A 22,926-nucleotide genomic window follows, 5' to 3' on the forward strand; every position below is an offset into this window, starting at 1 on the left:
AAAAGCATCCTAATATGGAAAGCTATCCCTTTATTTAAGGACAGAATTGTTTGCTGATGAGTTGTTTGCTGAGCGATGCTATCCCTGCACCACAGGGAGCTAAATGTGTTGGAAAGGCAAAAGTCTGAGGATTCAAGTGTCCCACCACACAGCTGGGATCTGGACCGAGGCCTGACAAACTTGTGCCATGTGTGCCAGGAGATCAGAGCGGTTGGTGGGGGCAGACTTGGTCTGGAGGAGGCTCTGAGGGCAGATGTACAAAGGCGTTCAGCTGCCCTTCGAGCTGGCTGACAATGTGTTTCATCACTTGAAACCCTTGCTTAGCTCCCGTTTAAGAGGGTCTAAAGTCCCAGCTCATTTTCTGCATGTCATGGTGCTGGGTATGTCAATGTTTAATCTCTGCATGCTAAGGGCTGCTTAGATCCCTGGGGGGAGGAATCCCAGCTCCTTTTGGAGGAAGGCCTGGGGGACCGATGGGGTTGGACCAGCATCTGGTAAATCATCCCAAACACAGCAAGACTGTGCCTGCACCCCTGGGACACCCGGCTTTTAGGGCACCCTGTGAGGAATCAGCCCATCCTGGCTTGGAAGCGGTTGTACTTCACCTGGGTTAATGAAGTATTCACTGGAGGTGAGAGGTTTTGCAAGGACCAGTTAAATACTCACGGGGAAGGGATGCCGTAATGCCATAACCCCATGGATGGAGCAAGGAAAAGGCTGGGTCCAGGCTATGGGTGACCAACCTGTGCCCCTTGGCAGCACTCCTCATCACCTCCAGGCAGTGCTCAGGCTGCTGGCTTGGCAGTTTAATGCTTTCATGAGGCATAAGCCTTGAAGGACAAGAGTTTGCAGCTCCAGGGACTCCCTTACCACAGTGGGATATATCCCGAGAATCCCAATTTCATCCGACTCTGCCTCCAGATGTGTCAGGACCTGGCGCTTCCCACCAACCACCCACATCTCCCCGGTGGTACCTCTCCTCCATGAGGGGCAGGGCTGGAGTACCAGCGCAGCATCCTGCTATATCACAGGAGGGAGGAAAACCCAAAAGGCCCCGGGGACAGGACAGCTCGGACCAGATGCTCTGTCTCCATTGTGTACTGTATTTCTGCCACAGGTCTTCTGCCCCTGGGGAAACCAAGGGATCTAAAGCAGTTGTCTGGGAGAGAAATCACTGCACTGAAAGCTGGGAAACTTCCCACACATGTTTTATTCTTGGAGTGATTTTGGAGTCCTGATGTCCCTGTGGGGTTTTTTTTTAATATGTTGTTGCTTAATATTAAAAAAAAAACAAAAACAAAACCAGAAATCCTGAAAAACTTGTTTCCCTCTTCCTTTCCCTTCCTTGTTTTTTTCACCCTGGAAAATGGTGGGGCTCATCTTGAAGTAGAGACCCATCTCCAAGCTGCGTGGGACGGCAAAAGGAGGAAGGAAGAAGAGGAGGAAAACTCCGAGGGCGGCAACCGAGGAGTGACCCAGCACATAAAAACATCTTCAAAGCGAAGAGGTTGTTTTGCAAAAACACCAGGGTTTCACTGGAAACCACCCGAGCTGGAGCCATGAAGCCGTGTCAGGAGCTGGGCCAGCGCTGGGGAGCCTGCCAGGTCTGAGCACTTTGGGGCTGGCAGAAAGCCCCGAGCTCCTGTAACCCAACCTGCTCCCCAAAACCACCCCTTTCCCAGAATTACCATCTCTCTGGGGCAGCAGTGACCTTTCTTCTCTCACCCCTTACCCTGGACAGGGCTCACTCAGGAAGGCTTTTATCCATTCTGGCTCTTTTTCACAGCAAAGCCTCGCTCACCCTGGGAGCGCATTACAAAATCTAACCGAGCGGCTGATTCGGGTGGTTGGGAGGCTGCTGCGATCGATCCCAAATGCGGTGACCTCTGATATTTTCAATGGCTTCCCGGGCAGCTTATCATCTCTGTATACTTAGATACTGATGTCACGGCGGTGCGGGTAAATACGCCCGGCATGTATTGCCGGGCAAGGCTCGGATGAGCAGGCTGGCTCTTTTTCCTCCACTCCGTGCAGTTTTCATCCTATGGGGCCAGGGAAGATGGGAGCCTGGTTGCACAGAGTGTGTTGCCTGGAGCCACCTGCCTCAGTTTCCCCTGCCCATCATCTTTGTTGGCAGCAGATGCTCTTTCGGGTGCCGACAGCCACGCTGCGCCGGCTGGCTTGGTGACGCTCGTTGCAGCTGGGATGTGTGTCGTCTTCTTGCGCATTTCTCAGCAAAATAAGATTTTAATGTAGTCCTGGTCATGCAACAACTTCAATCTAACACTTCCATCCCCAAATTCTGTGCCTAAATGTCTTCCACCCCCCTTCTGCACTGTAGCATCTTGCCTGGGAGTTACAGAAACTGAATTAGAATAAAAATGGAGAAGCAGATCCAGGGAAACACCCTCTTTTTCCCCTTTCCGGGCAAAGGGGGTTGTCCCGGGGTGATGTCTTCAGGGCATGCAGCTGAAGGGCTCTGCCCAGGCACCCTGGAGCAGTGCAGTGCTGGCTACAAAGCCTGTGTGTCACCTTGTCCCTGGGTCTCCATGCAGCTCAGGGAAGGAGCAAAGTGCAGGGAGATAAAACACCAGTCACTGCCTGCATCCCCAGGAGGTGGTGGAGAACAACAGGCAGAGCCCGGGCACTTCAGTGCAGCATTTCTCTGTCTGCAGTCGATGCAGAGAAGTTGCAGAGAGGTGCTAAAATCCACCAGGGTGTGTAATTCATGTAAAAAGAGATCAGTTTTGTGATGTCCGGCTTGTATGGCCGGGTACCAGCCCCTATCCCTGGCCCCATTCTCCTCCAGGCGCTGGCCTGACTTTCATCCCTTGCCCTCGCTCTGCGGGAGGCAGCGAGGCTGCAGCCAAGAGAGGGTCACAGGAATCCTGGCACGGCCCCGCTCCCAAAAATCTCAGCCCAGCTGAACAGGCTGCCACTGCGCAGGGCAAAGCCAGCCAGAGCGGCGGGGACAGGGCTGCGAACGGGAGCCACGGCCCTCACCACGATTTAACTGTTGCTGGGTGGGTTTTTTTTGGGGGGGTTTGTGTTAATCACCCTTCTGTTTCGTGAAATAACCCTGCAGGTGTGAGCAGCCAGGCTGTGGAAAGGAGACGCTGATCCCCTTCGTGCAGCGCCTTGGATTTTATGTCTACCAGTTGGAAGAAAAATTCAGCAGGAAAGCTTCTAACCAAGGGAACATGGACAGTCAGATTACCCACCGCATGGGAAAACTCAGAAATACTGAAAAGGAGGATGCCAAAGACACACATTTGCCTGAAAACATCACACCAGAGGAGCAGAAGCCCTCCAAGGAGATCAGGCCTATGCTTGGTGCCATCTTCCTGAGCCTCATCCTGCTCATTGCCGCGGTGGTGGCCTGGTGCTACACTGTGTCCCTGAGGAAGGAGGAGCGGCTCAAGCCAGAGCTGATGGACCTGCAGGTAGAGCTGATGGACCTGCGGGCGGATGGCTTCGTCATCAGGAACCAGCATGGGGAGGTGGTCTTCCGTCTGGCCTTCCGCTCGGGCAGCCTCGACCTGGAGTCGTGCTCCAAGGAGGGTGAGATTTTGAGCTGCACGCGGTCAGGCCGGGGGCCGCTCAACTTCTTCATCCAGACGGTGAAGCCCAAAGACACGGTGATGTGCTACCGCGTGCGCTGGGAGGAGATGGCGCCTGGCCCAGCGGTGGAGCACACCATGTTCTGGGAGGACGCCCACTGGTACGGGGGCTCGGAGATGAGCACCCAGCACTGGCCCATCCGCCTGGCCGGCTACCAGGAGCCTGTGCCCTACGTGACGAGCGACGTCTACTCCTTCCGCGACAGCTTTGGTGGCATCCTCGAGCGCTACTGGCTCTCCTCCAAGGCGGCGGCCATCAAGATCAACGACTCGGTGCCCTTCCACCTGGGCTTCAACGCCACCGAGCGTGCCCTCTTCTTCCAGGCCCGCTACAAGGACTCACCCTACAAGCCCCCACCAGGGCAGCAGCCCTTCCCCGAGCTCAGCTACTGGGTCTGCGTGGGCTCCGACGTCACCTCCATCCACAAGTACATGGTGCGCAGGTACTTCAACAAGCCCTCCAAGATCCCCGCCGAGAACGCCTTCCGATACCCTATCTGGTCTACCTGGGCCCTCTACAAAAAAGATATCGACCAGGAAAAAGTTCTGAATTTTGCAAAAAACATTAAGAGGTACCATTTTAACTGCAGCCACATTGAAATTGATGACATGTACACGCAAGCCTATGGTGACTTTGATTTTGACCCTGTCAAGTTCCCCAACGTAGCGGAGATGTTTGCAAAACTGAGGGAAGATGGGTTCAAGGTCACACTGTGGATTCATCCCTTTGTACACATAGATTCCTCCAATTTTGAGGTAGGTATTGAGCATCAGCTGTTCATCAAGCATCCATCAAGACGGCTACCAGCTGTGGTGAAATGGTGGAATGGCATTGGGGCCATCCTGGACTTCACCAACCCAGCAGCTCGGGACTGGTTCCAGAGCCACCTGCGCCAGCTCCGACACAAGTACGGCATCTCGTCCTTCAAGTTCGATGCGGGTGAGACCAGCTACCTGCCCAAGCAGTTCAGCACCTTCCGCCCACTCTCAGACCCCAGCATCTGGTCACGGCGCTACACAGAGATGGCCATCCCCTTCTACGAGCTGGCTGAGGTGCGCGTGGGCTACCAGTCCCAGAACATCTCCTGCTTCTTCCGTATCATTGACCGCGACTCCGTCTGGGGCTATGAGCTTGGCCTCAAGTCCCTCATCCCCACGGTCCTCACCATCAGCATGCTGGGGTACCCATTTGTACTGCCAGATATGATCGGTGGAAACTTTCTTCCCAACAAGACAGATGGTGCGGTAGAGGTCCCCGACCGGGAACTGTACATCCGGTGGCTGGAGCTGTCGGCCTTCATGCCCTCCATGCAGTTCTCCATCCCGCCCTGGCTCTATGACAAGGAGGTGGTGGAGATTGCACAGAAGTTCACAGAGCTCCATGAGTCACTGGTGGCCCCACTGCTGCTGGAGCTGGCCGGAGAGGTCACTGACACAGGCGACCCCATCATCCGTCCCATCTGGTGGATCTCACCCCGTGACGAGGCTGCTCACCGGATCGACTCCCAGTTCCTCATTGGGGATACCCTCATGGTGGCCCCCGTCCTGGAGATGGGCAAGCAGGAGCGTGATGTCTACCTGCCAGCGGGCAAGTGGCGCAGCTACAAGGGGGAGTTGTTTGAGAAGACGCCGGTGCTGCTGACGGACTATCCCGTTGACCTGGATGAAGTCGCCTATTTTCTCTGGGTTTCCTAACAGGCACCTCCATTAGCTATGGAATGGTCTCAGGGATTAATGAACAAAAGGCTTGAAGACCTGGGAATTTTAATAGTTTTTAAAATTGAACTACTTCAGTATGAAATTTGAAGAAACTTCTGTGACTTCTCTTCTGTGTGGCAAGTGCTGTAGAATAAGTTATGTATTAAGTTATATTGTATGGCTGTCTTTATTACTACAGTATGACAAATAGAATGTATAGAAACACAGCCTCTGCTCATAATCTTTTCCCCGCAAGAAATGCCATGCACGCTTCTGTTTTATAAAGGAAATGGGCTCCTTTGTTACCCAGCTTCACAGCTCATCCCTTGAGATATTTATAATTTCATTTACTCAGTGAAGGAGGCAGTTGCAGCAGAATACATTTTTTTTTTTACAAAAAGCAGTCTGTGATTATCCTGAAGGGATGTGCAGTCTGCACATTAGAGGGTGCTGATGCAGGAGTAAGGGGAGTTTGCATTTCCCATGGCCTGGGCTATCTGAGCAAGGAGAAAGAAGCTACAGCACTTGCTAATGCAATCAAGATTAAAACCTTGCACCACGTTAGGCATAGGTTCAGACCTAATAGGATCCATGTGTGTTTTGGGACCACACTTAGAGCCAAAGGGTGCAGTCCTTCAGGTCCCAGGGGAGGACTCAGCCACCATCCTCCTGAGAAAACTCAGATGACTAACAAACCAGTCCAAGTGCCTCATTTGATGTTCTCCCATGCCACCAGCTGTCTTGATGGAGATCGTTGCCCATGAGCCAACATCCTTCTGCCCAGTGAGGTGACTTCTGGGTGAAGCCACCTCAGCAGCACCTGTGGGCTTGGAGTAAGCAGGCTCACTGTGAAATGCTTTCTGCTCTTGGTCCAATCTCCTGTTTCAGAACAAAGAGAAGTTTAAAGGTGACATGACTGAGCAGTTCAGGAGATTCCTGGGGTCTCCGGACTGCAAAGTCCCTTCTTAAAGTGAGAGACTGATTCCTTTGCTGACCCCAGCGTGCTGCTGGTGGGAACCTGGAAGGTAAAGCTGTGCATGACCCAAAAGCATAAGATAGCTCCTTTCTTTATGGTTTTGCCCCAGAACTGGTCCATGTAAAAAGTGAACAGAGGTTGGAGAACATTGCTCTCATGCCAGAGCTGATTGGGTGCTCAGGTGAAGCAGCCACAAAACTGGCTTAGACCCTCATCACCCATCAGTGATGCTACAAAGACCCCGCTTGGTCACAGTGACATAAGAGCAGTTCGAAGTGTGATAAGCCAGAACATCTGAGACAGGGGAGGTTTAGGTTAAATATGAGAGAAATTTTTTACACTGAAAGGGTTATCAAGCAGTGGAACAGGCTGCCCAGGGAAGTGGTGGAATCGTCATCCCTGGAGGTATTTAAAAGATGAATAGGAGTGGTGCCTAGCCATATGGTTTCATGATGGTTTTTGTCAGTCTTAGGTGATGGTTGGACTCGATGCTCTGAAAGGTCCCTTCCAACCTAGACAATTCTGTGTTTCTACGATCTTCTAGATGCCCCTGAATGCAGCTTGAGCTGCAGCAATGCTATCGCTGCTGTGGCAATGGGGATGGAAAACCCTGCTTTAACCCAGGGATGTGAAAGGGAAAGCAATGCTCAGTCTGGCAGCAGCGTTCAGTGTTAATAGACCATCTCTAGGTACTTACCGCAGGCTTCCTCACACTTCAGGATAGTGTTTTCCATTGGTTTATCTCCCTCGACGACGAGAAAGCGTTTCTGAATTCTTTCTTGGTGGCTGCTTTGAAGCCCTGGCGGTCCCAAACAGCTGGACTTGGGGCAACTGTAGGGTCCCCAGGAGGGCCAGCAAAATTCCTCAGGCTGCTGTTGTAGCAAGAAAAAAAGCTTTCTGATGGTCATGGTGCTGAGGAGGGGTGGGAGGACCAGTCTCCAGTACCCTCACACTGCACCTCTGCCCCTATCATCAGTGTGCTCTGTATGCCAAGCACGGCTCTGCTGCCCAGCTGCATCACAGGCTGGGGTGGAAAAAGCATCACTGAGACTTTCTGCAAACTCTGGGGATGATACAAGCTGCCTGGTCCCATTAGGCTGCAAAGATGTCTGTCCCAAATCCCTGTCTCTTTCTGATCTCTCCCCGATGCCTTTCCCTGATGCCCAGCTGAGCCGTGGGGAGCCACAGGCGACTGGTGCCAGAGGCATCCTGTGAGATGGTGGCACGGTGGTCACCTCTGCTTCCTCCTGCCACACCAGGGTTGAGTGCTGCCAGAGGGACCTCTTGTTTGCCTTGCTAAGCTTGTCTGGGTTGGGTTTCTGCACTCCCAGTGCTGAGCAAGAACTGTTTGCTGGAGGTACTGGTGACATGGGACTCATCTGCAGCCCATCACTCACCCCAGGCTGCCTGGTTTTTTTGGGGGGGACACAGTTTATTGCCTTTAATCTTTGATGATAGCTGAGCTAAAAAACACCCAGCCCTGCAGGCAAAAAAGAAATATAATGCAATAAATAAAAATCCCTGCTTTTCTCTACTTGGCCTCCGGGATTTTGCATCACCCCAGACCATCTTTATGGCTCCCCCGGCGCAGAGGATCTGCAGGCTGGCAGCTCCTGCCTGGCTCAGGATGAGCTGTGACTGAGGAGGTTGTTTTTTTCCTGAGGCTGCCAGCCTGGCTGTGTGCCCAAAGGGACTCTGCTGCTGTCAGCTTGTCCTTTCACCACGGTCCTCCCCAGCCTTGGGCTTTGCCTGCCTGCCTGTTGCTTTTTTATTTTTTATTTCTTCTTACTTTTAATAAAAGCTGTGATTTCGGGAAGGGATGGACACGCTCCCAACCAGGATCGCATGGGTCAGCAGCCATCGCTCTGCTGTCACCCACAGGCATCTCCTTGGAATCTGGTTTGAAGCCAACTGGGCTTTTGCTGGAGCCCCACTGGGGTTTGCATTTTGCCATTAACACGCCTCCCTGTGCTACACACAGCAGTGGATGTGTTTCCAAGCGCTGCCATTGAGCTGGGACCCAGCACAAAGCAGACTCTGCTTTTGGGAGGATGCAAACCAAAACCAAACCCAAATCCACTGATTCCAGGGAGGATTCCTACATTATTGAGGATTTGGTGCAAGGCTGCAAGTGCTGCAAGCTGCCAGCCTGCCCTCAGGTCTCCAGCCAGGACCAGTTTCAACCCCCCGGTGGGAGCATCAGCCCAGTGTACGGAAGCCACCTGAGATCAAGGGAGAAGGCAAAGGAAAAGCATTGAGAAAATGTCTTTTATTGCAAAAGGAGCAAATTGAAGTCCCTCTCATTGCCCAAGCCGAGCTGCCCGTGTTGGCCAGTGCCAGTGATGCCCAGTTAGCACAAGGCAGGCTGTGGTTTGTACCCTAACAGATGGAAATGGCAGAGAAAAACCTGTTGTGTGGGGCAAAAGGGGTGGCATGGGGCAAGGCAGGCTCCTGAACGAGTTTCACACACTCCATTTCTGGCACTCCCATAGCCACAAACATCTAGTCTGTCCCACTCCCAGCTATCAGCACCATCTGGAAAGGTGGACTCTGGGGGCAGTGGGGACAGACAGGTGTCAGATGGACCTTCTGGAGTGCCTGAGGGAAGCCAAGAGCAGGGTCCTCTTCTTCAGTGCCTGCAAGAAGTCCCAAAGCATGTGTCTCCTGAGAGCAGTGTGGACCAGCAAAACCACCAGAGTTGGTGTCACAGGGCCCTTTTTGGGTGGATGTCAGCAGAAATTGGGGCATGATCTAGTCCCCATCTCTGGGGCAGATGCAGCATTGGGGTTCACCGGACACAGTCTTCTCCAGGTCAGCCATAAGACACAGCTATTTACTTTGCTGTGGGGACCCAAGGGAGGGCGATCTGTGACCCATACCAGTGGGTCACCTCCATATCTTCATCTCCTGTCACCACTGCAAACAGAAGAGCAGGGGGGCTGCCAGCTCCTCTGTTTAAAACATACATCAAAGCTGCAGGCTGCAAGCTTTAAATAAACCAACAATCTCAACTCTGATTTTTGAGACGCCTACAACTACTTAAAGGGTGGATGTCAAGAGGATGGGGACAGTCTTTTTTCAGTGGTGCCCAGTGACAGGAGAAGAGGAAATGGGCACAAACTTGAATACAAGAATTTCCGTCTGAACATTCAAAACCAACCTGGACATGTTCCTGTGCAACCTGCTCTGGGTGGACCTGCTTTGGCAGGGGGGTTGGACTAGATGATCTCCAGAGGTCCCTTCCAACCCCGTATCATTCTGTGATTCTGTGAGAAGACTGGATTAAAAAAGCCCCAAATATGCCTGAACCACCAGCCCCACATACTTGGTACAGATGGACATGGTTAAACTTCCTTTTGTTTTCCAAAGTTTTTTATCAATCAAGGAGATTCACGTTACAGTTCTGTTTTCATAACAATTAAGAATTAGAAAAGTGGTTAAAAAGAAACCCACCAGCATTACAGTCTGACGTAAGACAGCATGTACAAACACAAGCATCCAGAAAACCCGACACATGACAGTGCAAGCTTCAAAATTCAATCACACGGACATCATGTTGACCTTATCAGCCACCATCCACCATGGGCTGGGGTGGAAAAGGCTAAACCCAACCCCAAAACCTCTTTTGGGGCTTTTCCTTGGCTGAGTCAAACTAAACTCTGTTTTGGCCAGTGACTCATAGTATAAATTGGAGAAATCTCCCTGGCAAGCAGCTCCCAAGATGCCTGTGCACAGAGGACTTGGGGTCTGTGAGGTCCTCGAGTCCTGCAGGGCTACAGCATAGTGTTAGAAACAGTGGTTTTTTTGGTAAAAAGTTGGACGGAAAGGGCACCTAGAAGCCTTTGAGATGTCTTGAGGCAGCACTGCTGAGCCTGTCTCCAACACATGGGGAAATCTTTGTGCCATGCACCCAGAGAGAGCTGCCCACATGGACCTGCTCTTCAACATCACCCCTTATGTCCTCCCAACAGCTTTGTGTTTCTCCTAGCTGGAGCACTGAATAGCCACAGCCACTTATGCCCTAACTACAGCATTTATAAAAATAAGGGCAGTCTATAATCTTATCCATTCATTCATATAGTTAAATAAAAAGAAAATAAAAACTTTGATAATAAAATCCTTTCTTTTGAGGGGAGGGAAAGGAGGACAGTGTGTCTAATGGGGAATTTCCTCTGTGGCCTTTCTGACAGAGCCCAAAGCCACTGGAAGGAGATTGAAGGCACTCATCTGGCTGCTCCCACCATCTTCATAACAAAGGGATACTAATGGCAATTCGGGGTTTCTCTTCACATAGCCTCACTGATTACTAGTGAGGAATGCAGGCAAGTGGCACGGCAGAGACAGGGAGGAGAAGACATGCAACTTCCCTTACTCACGTTGGGATCCTTCCCATTGAAGTCTTGTGCCCCAAATCCCTTGTCTTCACTGGCAGCTGAGCCATGCAGCATGTCTCCTCCACACAGTAAGTCCCATACCAAGGGAAAACGAATATTTCACAAGCAAACGTTTAAAGGAAAGAACTGGAGCCCCTCAAAGCATGGCCTTTACGCATTTCTGGGACTGGAGAAGACCCCTCTGCACCCTGTCCTCCTTGCAGGCTGTGGTCGCTCATGTCCGGGAGCTCCTCACCTTCATCTCCACACTCTAGTCCAAGGGCCAAATCCTGATGATGCCCTGATGACTGATGCTGGGACGCCAGGATCAACTCCTTGCCAGAGGGTGTCTGTAACTTGTAACACAACTGTTATTTGCACCAATGGCAGGGAACAAACCCGAGTCCTTTGTATCTAAAAGCCACAAGGAAGGGGCTTTCGGTGACACGCTTGTTCTCCCACTGGGCAGGTACCTACAGGGCTCCCTTGCATTTCCTGTTGAGGCTGAAATACCAAACTATGCAGGGCAGACTCATACCACAAGGGATGCTCCAATGTGTCCATCAGACTGGACTTCCTCCCTTCTTTTTTTCCCCAAACACCTGATTTCCTACTCCTGGACCCCATCACAACCCCCAGGTTTAGCTCCTTTTCTGCCTCCTGCAACACCAAAAGCAGGAGACGGGCTTTGAGAAAGATGCTTGCTGGTACCCAACCCTACCCAAAACACAGCTCCATCTCCTCAGGTGACTAACTCATGCCAGACCCACACTCAGCCCAGACACATCCACAGAAATCCTGTGGATGCTGAGCTCTCCTTGGCTGGCTGTAGCCTGGGCAGGGTGCCCCAAACCTTCCCAGCCAACACAGCTCAATTCTGCAGAGGCTTATTAAAAATTCAGGGGCTGAAACACACTCCCACCCAGGGCACAGCTCAGAGGGTTGCCAGACTTCTCTTCTGTTTGCTCCCTCTTGGAGCAGAGATTGCCCACGACTCTCTGTAAATGCATCTTCCCGTACAAAACCAAACGGGGAAGCTGGGAAAGAGGCATCTTTGCGGCTCCATCCTGGCTGCCAGGCACCGTGTCATCCTGTATCCCCTCCTGAAGCCTCCAACAGCAACCCCACCTCCAGCAGCACGTAATGCTGCCCGAGGAAGGCCCCCACCTCTCCCGGGGAGAGAGGAGGGCTGCTTCAGAAAAACCCTAAAGAAAACCATCCCCCTCTAACTGCGACCTGAGGCAGAGATGGAGAGTAGCTTAATTTCATGGTAGATGAGAACATTTCCGGGGGTGCGGCGAGAACACCCGCTGGCACAGAGCCATCAGTGCAAAAGCTGGTGTTTTCCACCCACCGGCCAGCCGGCTAGCAGCAACCACCACCCTCAACCCCAGACACGTGCCGCTTGCGGGGACCGGCTGTTCCCGGCAAAGCGCCGCACGGACTCCTGGAGAACAGCTTTGCTCCAGGCCGTCCTTCTGCCGGCAACAAACCTGAAAGCTCATCCGTCCTCAGAAGCCAAAAGGGATGATGACATCGGTAGGATAATCACGTAACGATGCGGGGCCATAAACGCTTTGAGAAGACTGATGGGGCGTGCTGGTATGGACGGCGGCGGCTCTAGGAAAGGCAATGTTGACACCCGAGGCAAAACACACAGGCAAAGTGCTTTGCAGAGGGTGTTAAATGGGCGAGGAGGTGGGATGGAGCTGCCCCAGCAAAGGGATGCACAGCCCCTAGAGTGAAAATGCCTGGACGTCACTGGAGTAACCCGGCCTGCCTGGTACCCGGGAAAGTGGAAACACGGGGCACAGGTTAGTCCAGTGCCACGCAAGATGAAAGGGGGAAAAAATATATGTGTGTGTATGTATAGCTCAGTATCTTGTTTTCTGCTATTAAAAAAAAAAAAAAAGTCCTTTTAAATATATTTGCCATATTATAAAACTTAAGGCAGGCTGTGCTGTGGCAACCCTCCCATATCACTCGCCCCCACACCCAGAGCGAGGTGCTTCCACAAGACCAGAGACACTGGCAATAACCAATCCCACCTCTGGAAATCCTTGGGAACTGAAAATGGACTACCTCTCTGCAGACAAACTCATTCCTGACCTGTACAGAGAAAACTCTACCTACCGTAGCACAACCACAGTCTCCCACCTGCACCAAACAGAAAAAAAAAAAAAAGATTATCCCCATTTAAATGAAAAAAAATTACCCAAAGGACAGTGAAGTCTTTATAATTCCCTTACTCAACCCCAGTCTCAAACTGTGCAATTAGAATTATTATTTGTTACAAAGTTCTAGGTAAGGCATGGTTATCCCAAAGCTGATGGAGGTGCCTGTTAGGAAACCCAGAGAAAATAGGCGACTTCATCCAGGTCAACGGGATAGTCCGTCAGCAGCACCGGCGTCTTCTCAAACAACTCCCCCTTGTAGCTGCGCCACTTGCCCGCCGGCAGGTAGACATCACGCTCCTGCTTGCCCATCTCCAGGACGGGGGCCACCATGAGAGTGTCCCCAATGAGGAACTGGGAGTCGATCCGGTGAGCAGCCTCGTCACGGGGTGAGATCCACCAGATGGGACGGATGATGGGGTCGCCTGTGTCAGTGACCTCTCCAGCCAGCTCCAGCAGCAGCGGGGCCACCAGTGATTCATGGAGCTCTGTGAACTTCTGTGCAATCTCCACCACCTCCTTGTCATAGAGCCAGGGCGGGATGGAGAACTGCATGGAGGGCATGAAGGCCGACAGCTCCAGCCACCGGATGTACAGCTCCCGGTCGGGGATCTCCACCGCACCATCTGTCTTGTTGGGGAAAAAATTCCCTCCAATCATGTCAGCGGATATGAAGGGGTACCCCAGCATGCTGATGGTGAGCACCGTGGGGATGAGGGACTTGAGGCCAAGCTCATAGCCCCAGACGGAGTCGCGGTCAATGATACGGAAGAAGCAGGAGATGTTCTGGGACTGGTAGCCCACGCGCACCTCAGCCAGCTCGTAGAAGGGGATGGCCATCTCTGTGTAGCGCCGTGACCAGATGCTGGGGTCTGAGAGTGGGCGGAAGGTGCTGAACTGCTTGGGCAGGTAGCTGGTCTCACCCGCATCGAACTTGAAGGATGAGATGCCGTACTTGTGTCGGAGCTGGCGCAGGTGGCTCTGGAACCAGTCCCGGGCTGCTGGGTTGGTGAAGTCCAGGATGGCCCCAATGCCATTCCACCATTCCACCATCGCAGGCAGTCGCCCTGATGGCTCCTTAATGAACAGCTGACGCTCAATCCCCACTCCAAAATTGGAGGAATTGTAGTTTATGAAAGGGTGAGTCCACAGTGTGACCTTGAACCCATCTTCCCTCAGTTTTGCAAACATCTCCGTTACGTTGGGAAACTTGACAGGGTCAAAGTCAAAGTCCCCATAGGCTTGCGTGTACATGTCATCAATTTCAATGTGGCTGCAGTTAAATCGGTACTTCTTGATCTTTTCAGCAAATCGCAAGAGTTTGTCCTGGTCAATATCATTCTTGTAGAGGGCCCAGGTGGACCAGATGGGGTATCGGAAGGCGTTCTCGGCGGGGATCTTGGAGGGCTTGTTGAAGTACCTGCGCACCATGTACTTGTGGATGGAGGTGACGTCGGAGCCCACGCAGACGCGGTAGCTGAGCTCGGGGAAGGGCTGCTGCCCCGGTGGGGGCTTGTAGGGTGAGTCCTTGTAGCGGGCCTGGAAGAAGAGGGCACGCTCGGTGGCGTTGAAGCCCAGGTGGAAGGGCACCGAGTCATTGATCTTGATGGCCGCCGCCTTGGAGGAGAGCCAGTAGCGCTCAAGGATGCCACCAAAGCTGTCGCGGAAGGAGTAGACGTCGCTTGTCACATAGGGCACGGGCTCCTGGTAGCCGGCCAGGCGGATGGGCCAGTGCTGGGTGCTCATCTCCGAGCCCCCGTACCAGTGGGCGTCCTCCCAGAACATGGTGTGCTCCACCGCTGGGCCGGGCGCCAGCTCTTCCCAGCGCACGCGGTAGCACATCACCGTGTCCTTGGGCTTCACCGTCTGGATGAAGAAGTTGAGCGGCCCCCGGCCCGACCGCGTGCAGCTCAAAATCTCACCCTCCTTGGAGCATGACTCCAGGTCGAGGCTGCCCGAGCGGAAGGCCAGACGGAAGACCACCTCCCCATGCTGGTTCCTGATGACAAAGCCGTCCGCCCGCAGGTCCATCAGCTCCGTCTTGAGCCGCTCCGCCTTCCGCAGGGACATGGTGTAGTAGCACCAGGCCACCACCGCGGCAATGAACAGGATGAGGCCCAGCAAGATGGCGCTGAGCATGGGCCTCAGCTCCTTGGAGGGCTTCTGCTTCACCGGCGTGAAGTTCTCGGGCAGGAAGGTGTACATGGTGCTCTGTTTTCTCTAGAGCTCTCCGCTGAAGAGTGGCAAGGAAGACCTTGCAGCAACGCTGGGGCTCTCAGAAGACGACAACGGACTGTTAGAAGAGTTCCCACCTCCACCAAGTCCCAGGGCACCCATCTCTGAAAAAGAAGAGGATATATAAATAGTCTCAGAAGAACCTCTGAATCAAGGAATCACTTGTCATTTCTCTGCCATCTCAGTTTCAGCAGCTCCCCTGGCCCCCCTGCCGCCGGGCTGCGACGTGCCAGGTGCTGTACGCCGAGTACCAGACACCATCTCCAATTACTCCGGGCAAACACATGTGGAGAACAGCCCGAGCCCCACGCGGAGAACCACCCCAGGGCAGTAAGGACCAAACTGTTGCTGCAATTTTTATTTTTGTGTGTGTGTGTGTGTGGAGAAGACTTCCAGCGAGGCAGAAGCAGACACTGGGAAGGGGTTAGGAGGAGGCTGAGCAGGAGCTGGATCAGCCCAGTGACAGCATCTTTACGGGACAGGGCAAATTAAGAGCCATAAAAGACACCATGCAATGAATTCCAGGCAGCCAACCCATATTTTAATCAAACTGCCTCCCTGGCAGGTTTAACTCAGCTCATCCGCAGCGCCGTTCCCTCCCCATCCCCTCTCTGTCCCAGCTGCTCCAGCCCAGGGATGTTCTGCAGCGAAGGTGGGGAAATCCCTTCTTCTCCACAGCCCCCAGGTGGCCAAGGGGGGCTGAGGTACTGGCAGCTTGTGGCTGGTTTTGGGGGGCACATAGGAGACACGTTGTGCAGCAAAGTATGGCTCCTGGGTGGGAGGACACCTTCCACACATGCAGGTTGTCCTGCTCTAAGCAGGAGAAAGGCAAATTTCGTCGGGAGCGAGCGGTGCAGGACCTCCAAAGGGTTCTTCCTCCATCCTGCACGGCTCTGGGCGGTGTTTGGGCTCCAGCCCACTCCCCACCCCCTGCACGGCCCCGGGGACGCGGGCTGTGCCAAGAGCTGAATGGCTTTTCCTTGGCCGTGGGCTGGCTGGGCTCGGCCAAGCACGGCGCTGTGGGTCCAGAGGGGAAAAGCAAAGTGAGGACACGAGAGAGAGAGCGAGGAGCAAACCCAGCCACAGGAGGAGGAGCAGGAAGAAGAGGAAGAGGAGCTGCAGAGCTGCAGACCAGCTGGTCAGTACCTGCCAACACCGGCAGGCTGCCTTCTCCCAGAGCCCTGGAGACAGAAAACTGCCGGCTCTGGGCAAACCAGAGGGAAAAAAAAAACCCTCTTTTGGGGCACAAGTGAAGCTGGTTGCAGCAACTCTCTCTAAAGGCATTGGTTTCCTTTTTTAAAAAAAGGAAGAAAAAGAGCCAAAATGAAATACTGAACCCTCTCCCTGCCACAGGCACGACAAACTGGAGCAGATTTTCCTCTGTACCTCGAACAGATTTCCTCCTCCTCGAACAGAACCTTTCTCCCCAAAAAACGGGCAAGTGAAGCAGAAAGGGGTCCTGAGCACCACCTAAACCCTGCTGCTCCTCTATGGGCATGCCCAGCTGTAAACCTAGAGCGGCGCCTGTGCACAGGCTCAACAAAACCCACGGCATTTTATATTCCTCTTGGAAGCACGTTCTGTGCCAGACCTTGCAGCTGGTGGAACTTTTTCCTTGCCGGCTGGGTCACCTTCCACTGGGAGCCCGGTAACTTTCGAGGCTGCCAGTTGCTTTAAATGGGATTAGGGTGGCATTAGGAAGTGATTAGCCTGAATGGGCGATAGGTTTAGCTAAACAACTTTGTCCCCTGGCCAAGCCCCACGGAGCCCTTGCTCACCGAGCTCCGCTGGGGAGCTCCAGCACGGGATGGGGGCAGCTCCAAACACCCTGATCCTCCAACCCTGCTCCCTGGGAGGGGATCGTGGCCCTCCCCCCAGCAGTATGTCTGATGCGAGGCCGGCTGAGCCCAGCAAAAATTGGGCAATAAAAGCAGAGAGGAGACAGCGGTGGGAAGATGCCAACACCAGGCTGGATGGGGCTTTGAGCATCCTGCTCTGGTGGGAGGTGTTCCCCACCCATGGCAGGGGGGTTGAAACTTGATGATCTTTAAAGTCCCTTCCAACCAGAACCATTCTATGTCTCTTCCAATCTAGACGATTCTATGTTTCTATGATTCTAAGCTGTTCTTGGGATAAACCTTCATCCCCTCTATCAGCCCCGCCTTGGCTGCAGGGTGAAAAAGAAGCAGCACAGGATTGTACCAGGAAAAGGTTTGCAGGAGAGATTTTGGCCCAAAACCAGCCCAGCCGAGCGAAGCTGCAAGTGGCAGGATACTTCTGGAAATACAGACGGGTATGCTGAGCCCAAACAAGCTCCCTGCCTCTCGGCACTGGGAATTTTTGGGATGCCAAAGAGGGAAATGCAAATACCTACTGCTACCAGAGGCACGCCTGTGTGCCTTATCTGGGGACTGCAAGACTCAAGGCGGGAGGAAATAAAATGCAGCCTTCCACTGAGTAGGGCTTATTTATTTTCCCAAATTATTTGGGAAAAGAATTTTTAAAAGTTTTCACGTTTTCTGGAAAAAAAAAAAAAAGAGGAAATAAATGGTGTTTTCTTTCTCAGCTGTCGTTTAGGGTTTTAAGCCCAAGCAATGGCCGATACTGATGCTGCGGGAACAGCCATCTCCTCGCTCCATGTAAAATTGACAGCAGCTCCCCGGGCTTTAGGGAGTTTCTGGATTTTCATCTCCCTTTCAGGAGGCCGGTTTATTATTTATGAACTACTTTGAAGCTGCTCTATTTTTAGGCTGTTTCTTTCTTTTCCCTCTACAGGCTGGAGCTCATGATGTACGCGGAGGAGCCGTCACTGCCGCTGCCAGCAGAGAAATAATGTGTTTTTTAAGAAAGGTTTTGCAGCCTTTTGTGGTCCTTGGACACTGATCCGCCTCAGAGGGATGTGCAAGCTGGGTGTCCAAGCCGGCGGATTTAATCCTGCTCTGTCTGGGCCAGGATTAAACCCCTGTGGTTACCCTGGGCTGATGGACATCACCCACTCAGATGTGGCTCCAACAAAGGTGCTGACAACGGTGCTTGAAGGCATTGCCTAGCGCTCCAATGGGTCAGGAAGATCTCTAAGAACAGGACCTTACTCTGTGCCCATCCAGCCCCTCTATTTTTTTTTTGCCTTGTTAACAAAATGTACATTCTCCAGCGGGTGACTTGGCTAAGTCTCCCAACCTCCCAGGAGATGCCTGCCACCTCACACTAGGGAGCTGCAGCCCGCAGAGGTGCCTGCTCATGCAAAGCCTGTTTCAACATTTTTTTTGGAAGGCAAACTTGTTATTTGGCTGCAAGATGACATTGTGGTGACCTTTAACTCCTCAAAAAAAAAAAAAAGTAAACGGGAAGGGAGGGTAGGGTGTCATAGCCAAACGGCGTGTTTGCAGCTTGCTGCGCCGGAGCTTCCCAGCTGACCCAAAACAAAGCTGCTTTTTTTTTTTTCCCCTGTTCTGTGGAAGCAGCGAGTCGCCTTGCCTCAACTCGAGATGAAAGCAAAACATCTGAGCAGGACACACTTTGTGGAGTAAAAATAAAAATCCATTTTTTGACCGCTTCTATTTTTACCAGCACCGCCGCTAACCACGGGCTGCGAGACCCACAGCACCACTAACCCCAGCAACTTTGGAATTAGGACATTTGTTTAAAGAGGGTCAATAACATTTAACTGGTCCCTATTCCCCCACTGGGGTCCAGTTTGGACCACACCGGGGGCCAAACTTGTGCTGGGGCCACGCACCCATTTCGCACACCGGGATGCTGGGAAACCCTCCCCACTGGTGCAAGGTGCTGCCACCTCCTCCCCAAGCATCCTGGCAGGAGTCGAGATGAGGAAACACCACTCATTTCACTGGGAGGCATCTCCAACCCCACAAAAGTGCAGGGAATTAGGATGGCAAATTAAGGGGGAAATCACTTCTCTGCAAAACAGCCGCAGGGGCAAAAAAAAGCCTCCCTGTGCCCACTCTGCAACCCCCCCCACCTCCTCCTGGGGGACCAGCCCTGCCAAAGGGACTTTGGCAAACCTGAGACAGGGGACTTGCAAACCCTTCCTGGGGGTTTAATGCTACGGAGGGGTCCATAGCAGCACTGGAGTTCTCTGTAGGGTGTTCTGGAGTCATAAAGAGTGAAATCACTGTTCCAGCCTCTTGGTGTTGATGGAAGCGGGTGGGACAGGCGGGGGCATGCAGCAGTATTGCTGGTGTGTGGGTGCAGGGCTGCTCCCCACACTTACCCCCTCTTCCCCCCCCCACAGCAAGGATCAGAGGCACTGATTCCTCCCCCAGCCCTGCAGAGCGAACCACAAGGATCCCCCCAGATAACTCACTGGGTCACCCCTAGGTTTATCCCCACAGCCCACAAGCTACTCCAGGGTAGCTCTGGCCCCCCCAGAACCTGAGCCAGGGCAGCGATGCTGCTTTAGCAGGACAAGGACAGAGGAGGGGACACGGTGCCTCCTCCCCACCGCCTTCACCGTCCCCACCACGGTCACTGCAGGGACAGACACACTGCCTGGCCAGGGGGGCTTGGGGAAAGGCTGTGTTGGGGGGGGGGGGGTCTTGCACCTTCAGCAAAGCCACAGTGGGCATGGAGCAGCCCTGGCTAGGAGGCAGCTCATCCCGATGGGGGCTCGTTGGGGGGGGGGTGTCTCTGCACCTTCAGCAAAGCCACAGTGGGCATGGAGCAGCCCTGGCTAGGAGGCAGCTCATCCCGATGGGGGCTCGGTGCCGGTACTTACCCATCCATCGCCTCCCCGGGATCCCTGCCTGCCAGCCAGCTCCACCGCAGACAGCTTTTTAAGCACATAAAAAACCTAAGGGCTGCTCCGTCTCCACATCCCCGGCAGCTTGGTCCTCTCCAAGACACAGGGGAGATGTTTTGGGGCTACGAGCTGGCCGGCCCCCAGCAGCATGTGTCCGCGGGCAGGAGGAGGGGACCCATCACGTCACCGGCGTGTTTTCTCCGGCACGGTGGTGGATGTGGGAGCAGCCAGTACCCTCCGGCCGGGGTGCGCCGAGGTGGTGGGGACACAGCCAAGAGCTGCCGGAGTCACGGGGCTCGGGTTGGCATCACCCTGCCAGGTGAGTGGGGAGGGACGGGGAAGGCTCATCCCTTCCTGCATTCACACGCTCTCCTGACTCAGAAAGCAAAATAAAAGCCAACCCCGGTTTTTGTGGGGTTTGGGTTTTTCTTTTTTTCTTTTTTTCCTTCCCCAAATCTTGTGATTTTAAGCAGAGCCATGATTCAGCAGAGTAATGAGAGGCTGCCTTGACAGAAGGGAAACAAGCAGCCCCGCTTCTGCCAGCTGGTTTGTAAGCCAGGGTTAAAGGGTACTGGGCAGCCAGAGGATAAACCCCAAATCCGAGGGGGCCACGTGAAGACAGGGCTCATCCGCAAAGCGCAGACACGCTGCCAGCACCTTGCTCCGTCTGCAAGAGCAGACAGCAGATTTGAAGCTGCAGCATTAGCTCTGCCCAGACTTAAATACTTTCACCTATATTGTAGGAATTATCACTTTACAGCCCTATTATGTCCCTAAAGCTGCCAGTGTCAAATGATGCTCCAAACCCATTTAGACACCTCATCCAGTGTCTGACCACAAATACAAAAAAGCCACTGGGAGTCGACTCTGGCAGCAGATGACTTAATATTTAACACCCCTGACAATTCCCCCTTTAAACATTGTCTTTCTCTGTTCTTCACCCTGCGCTAATTAGCAAGATGAAGTTTTAATAAGCTGGCTTTCCACTTTAACCCTGCACACCGCTTGCAGCGCTGCCGGCTCATCACTAAACCATGACTGAGGGCTCTCGCTTTCCCCTGCCTGGAGCCACAAAGATTTGTGGAGACTTTAAAAACAGCTGAGTTCTCTTGGCCCACTTGTATCAAAGTGCATTGGACAGGAAGCATCTGTGCTCTCCCTTCGAGGACATCTCTGTGTCCACCTTGGGGGAGTAGGAGGCAGCCTGGCCCTGAAGCTGTGGCCCATGGGCCCACATGGACCCCAGGGCCCAGCACCCTGCTCCTCAGCACCTGTGGGGCCAGCAGCTCTCGGAGAGGCATCCACCAAAACCATGCAGCTCGTGCCCGACGGTGGTGAAATCAAAACACCAAATACAAGGAGTTCCAGGCACCAGCACGCCAGGATGATGCAAACCTCTGTCTGAAAAAGAATCACGGAATTGTCAGAGTTGGAAGGGACCTCTAGAGATCATCTAGTCCAACTCCCCTGCTAAAGCAGGAACACTTAGAACACATCACTCAGGACTGCATCCAGGCAGGTCTTGAAGATCTCCAGAGAAGGGGACTCCACGATCTCCCTGGGCAGGCTGTTCCAGGGCTCCGTCACCCTCACCCTAAAGAAGTTTTTTCTCATATTTGAGTGGAACTTCGTATGTTCCAGCTTGAGCCAGTTGCCCCTTGTCCTATAGCTGAAAACCACTGAAAAGAGTCCGGCTCCATCATCCTTCAACTCACCCTTTAGATACTTATAAACATAAATAAGGTCTCCCCTCAGTCTTCACTTGTCCAGGCTAAAGAGTCCCAGCTCCTTGAGCCTTTCCTCATAAGGGAGGTGCTCCAATCCCTTAATGAAATGACAGGGATAACTTCAATCCCATGAAAGGAGACAGCACCAGGCAGGGTCGTGGCCCAGCAGGGCTGGTCCAGTGGGCAGGCATGTGAGACCCCAGCACGAGGCATTAGCTCATTTGATTCACCACCTGTGCTGCATATGATACACACCCATAAAGATTTCGGTGTCTTTGCTGCTGTCTTCTGGTCCCCCAAGATGTGCTTCACCTACCCCCCCATCACTCCAACAGCCTCTCTCCCCAGAGCTCCCGCAGGCGTCAGTCTCGTTCCTGCTCATCTCCACCCTCCAAGACAAACCGCCCCCAAAGCAGGACCCAGTGCCCCGTTTTGCCCCCCACCAGGTCCTTTTTTTAAAAGACCCGATTCAGCGCTTTGGGAGCGTTCGGCATTTCGGATGCGGAGGCAGGCTGAAACCTGAGCCCACCCCAAGTGCTACGATGCGATATGGGGACGAAACAGAAACCTAAGCACACCCCCTGTGATCTTCCACCATTTGGGTCACCAGGAACTCCAGGTGCTGGCAGCTCCAGAGAGTGGATGATGGTTCCTGGAGCTGGGCTGGTGACTCAGGACCCCGGCTTTCCATCCATATCCAACAGCCAATGATGCTGGACGATCTTCAATCCCTTAATGTGCTCCCTGGCAGCTCTTCCACCTGCGGCTCTGGCCACGTTGGACACCACCTCCCTCCACCGACCCTCATCCCCCACCGGGCTGCAGGTGCCTGCTGCGCCGGGTGCTTGCCCTTTGGCCACCACGGGTTTCCCCAAGAGGGAGAGGGGGAAAAGAGAAAGGAGGGTTTTGTGCTCCCTCGAGCAGCTGTGGCCACTTGTCGCCGCCGGCAGCCACTTTGCTGACGGAGGGGCCGCCCCACGGACCACTCCAAAACCCCAGCCCCGCACCTCGCACACCGCAACGCGCTGCGAAAAAAAAAACAACAAAACATCCCCCCGAAGTTTTCTTCTGTCGGACGGCAAAAGTTGGAGCAGCACCTTGCGAGGGGAGCCGGGGACGGGTCTCCGGGCTCCGCTAACCTTCTCCGGGAGGCAAGACACCCCCTCCCGCCCCCCGCAACCCCCTCCACCACCCATCACAAGACAGACCTGCGGGGCCCCTACCCGGCGGAGCGGGAAAAGATTGCACCCCCAAAGTCAGGGTGCAGAGACACCCCGCTTCCCCGAGCAGGCAGCCTGGGGGCTGCGAGACGGAGTCCCCCCCTTCCTTGCCCGCCTCTCATCCCCGCCCTCCCGCATACC

At 53.6% G+C, this 22,926-nt stretch overlaps 2 protein-coding genes across 6 annotated transcripts in view; one reads left to right on the forward strand and one right to left on the reverse strand.

Moving 5' to 3' along the window:
- The window catches only part of LOC106894056 (uncharacterized family 31 glucosidase KIAA1161-like), a 38,220-nt gene extending 32,679 nt beyond the window's left edge, over positions 1 to 5,541 (forward strand). For 2 of the 4 annotated variants that reach the window (XM_014952488.1, XM_014952490.1), the window contains exons 2-3: positions 1,388 to 1,604; positions 3,086 to 5,541. In XM_014952488.1, the coding sequence (XP_014807974.1) occupies positions 3,201 to 5,315 (2,115 nt within the window). In that variant the 5' untranslated portion in view covers positions 1,388 to 1,604; positions 3,086 to 3,200 and the 3' untranslated portion in view covers positions 5,316 to 5,541. The remainder of the gene's footprint in view (positions 1 to 1,387; positions 1,605 to 3,085) is intronic. The other 2 variants (XM_014952487.1, XM_014952486.1) reach the window with 1 other exon arrangement.
- A 4,107-nt stretch (positions 5,542 to 9,648) lies between these two features.
- On the reverse strand, positions 9,649 to 22,843 carry LOC106894057 (uncharacterized family 31 glucosidase KIAA1161-like). Of its 2 annotated transcripts, none has more exons than XM_014952492.1 (2): positions 22,774 to 22,843; positions 9,649 to 15,180 (listed from the first exon to the last, which is right to left on the reverse strand). In XM_014952492.1, the coding sequence occupies exon 2, from the start codon at positions 15,044 to 15,046 to the stop codon at positions 13,010 to 13,012; it is 2,037 nt and encodes a 678-aa protein (XP_014807978.1). In that variant the 5' UTR covers positions 15,047 to 15,180; positions 22,774 to 22,843; the 3' UTR covers positions 9,649 to 13,009. The 2 variants fall into 2 exon arrangements, with proteins under 2 accessions (XP_014807978.1, XP_014807977.1); XM_014952491.1 differs by lacking the exon at positions 22,774 to 22,843 and adding an exon at positions 19,815 to 19,911.
- Positions 22,844 to 22,926: the final 83 nt, after the last annotated feature.

The sequence above is a fragment of the Calidris pugnax genome, unplaced genomic scaffold (genome assembly GCF_001431845.1).
Source record: "Calidris pugnax isolate Ruff unplaced genomic scaffold, ASM143184v1 scaffold220, whole genome shotgun sequence".
Taxonomy (NCBI): Eukaryota; Metazoa; Chordata; class Aves; order Charadriiformes; family Scolopacidae; genus Calidris; species Calidris pugnax.

What these genes read in the sequence shown, in the direction of transcription:
- LOC106894057 (XM_014952492.1), bottom strand. Translation starts at nt 15,046, where the DNA reads ATGTACACCTTCCTGCCCGAGAACTTCACGCCGGTGAAGCAGAAGCCC.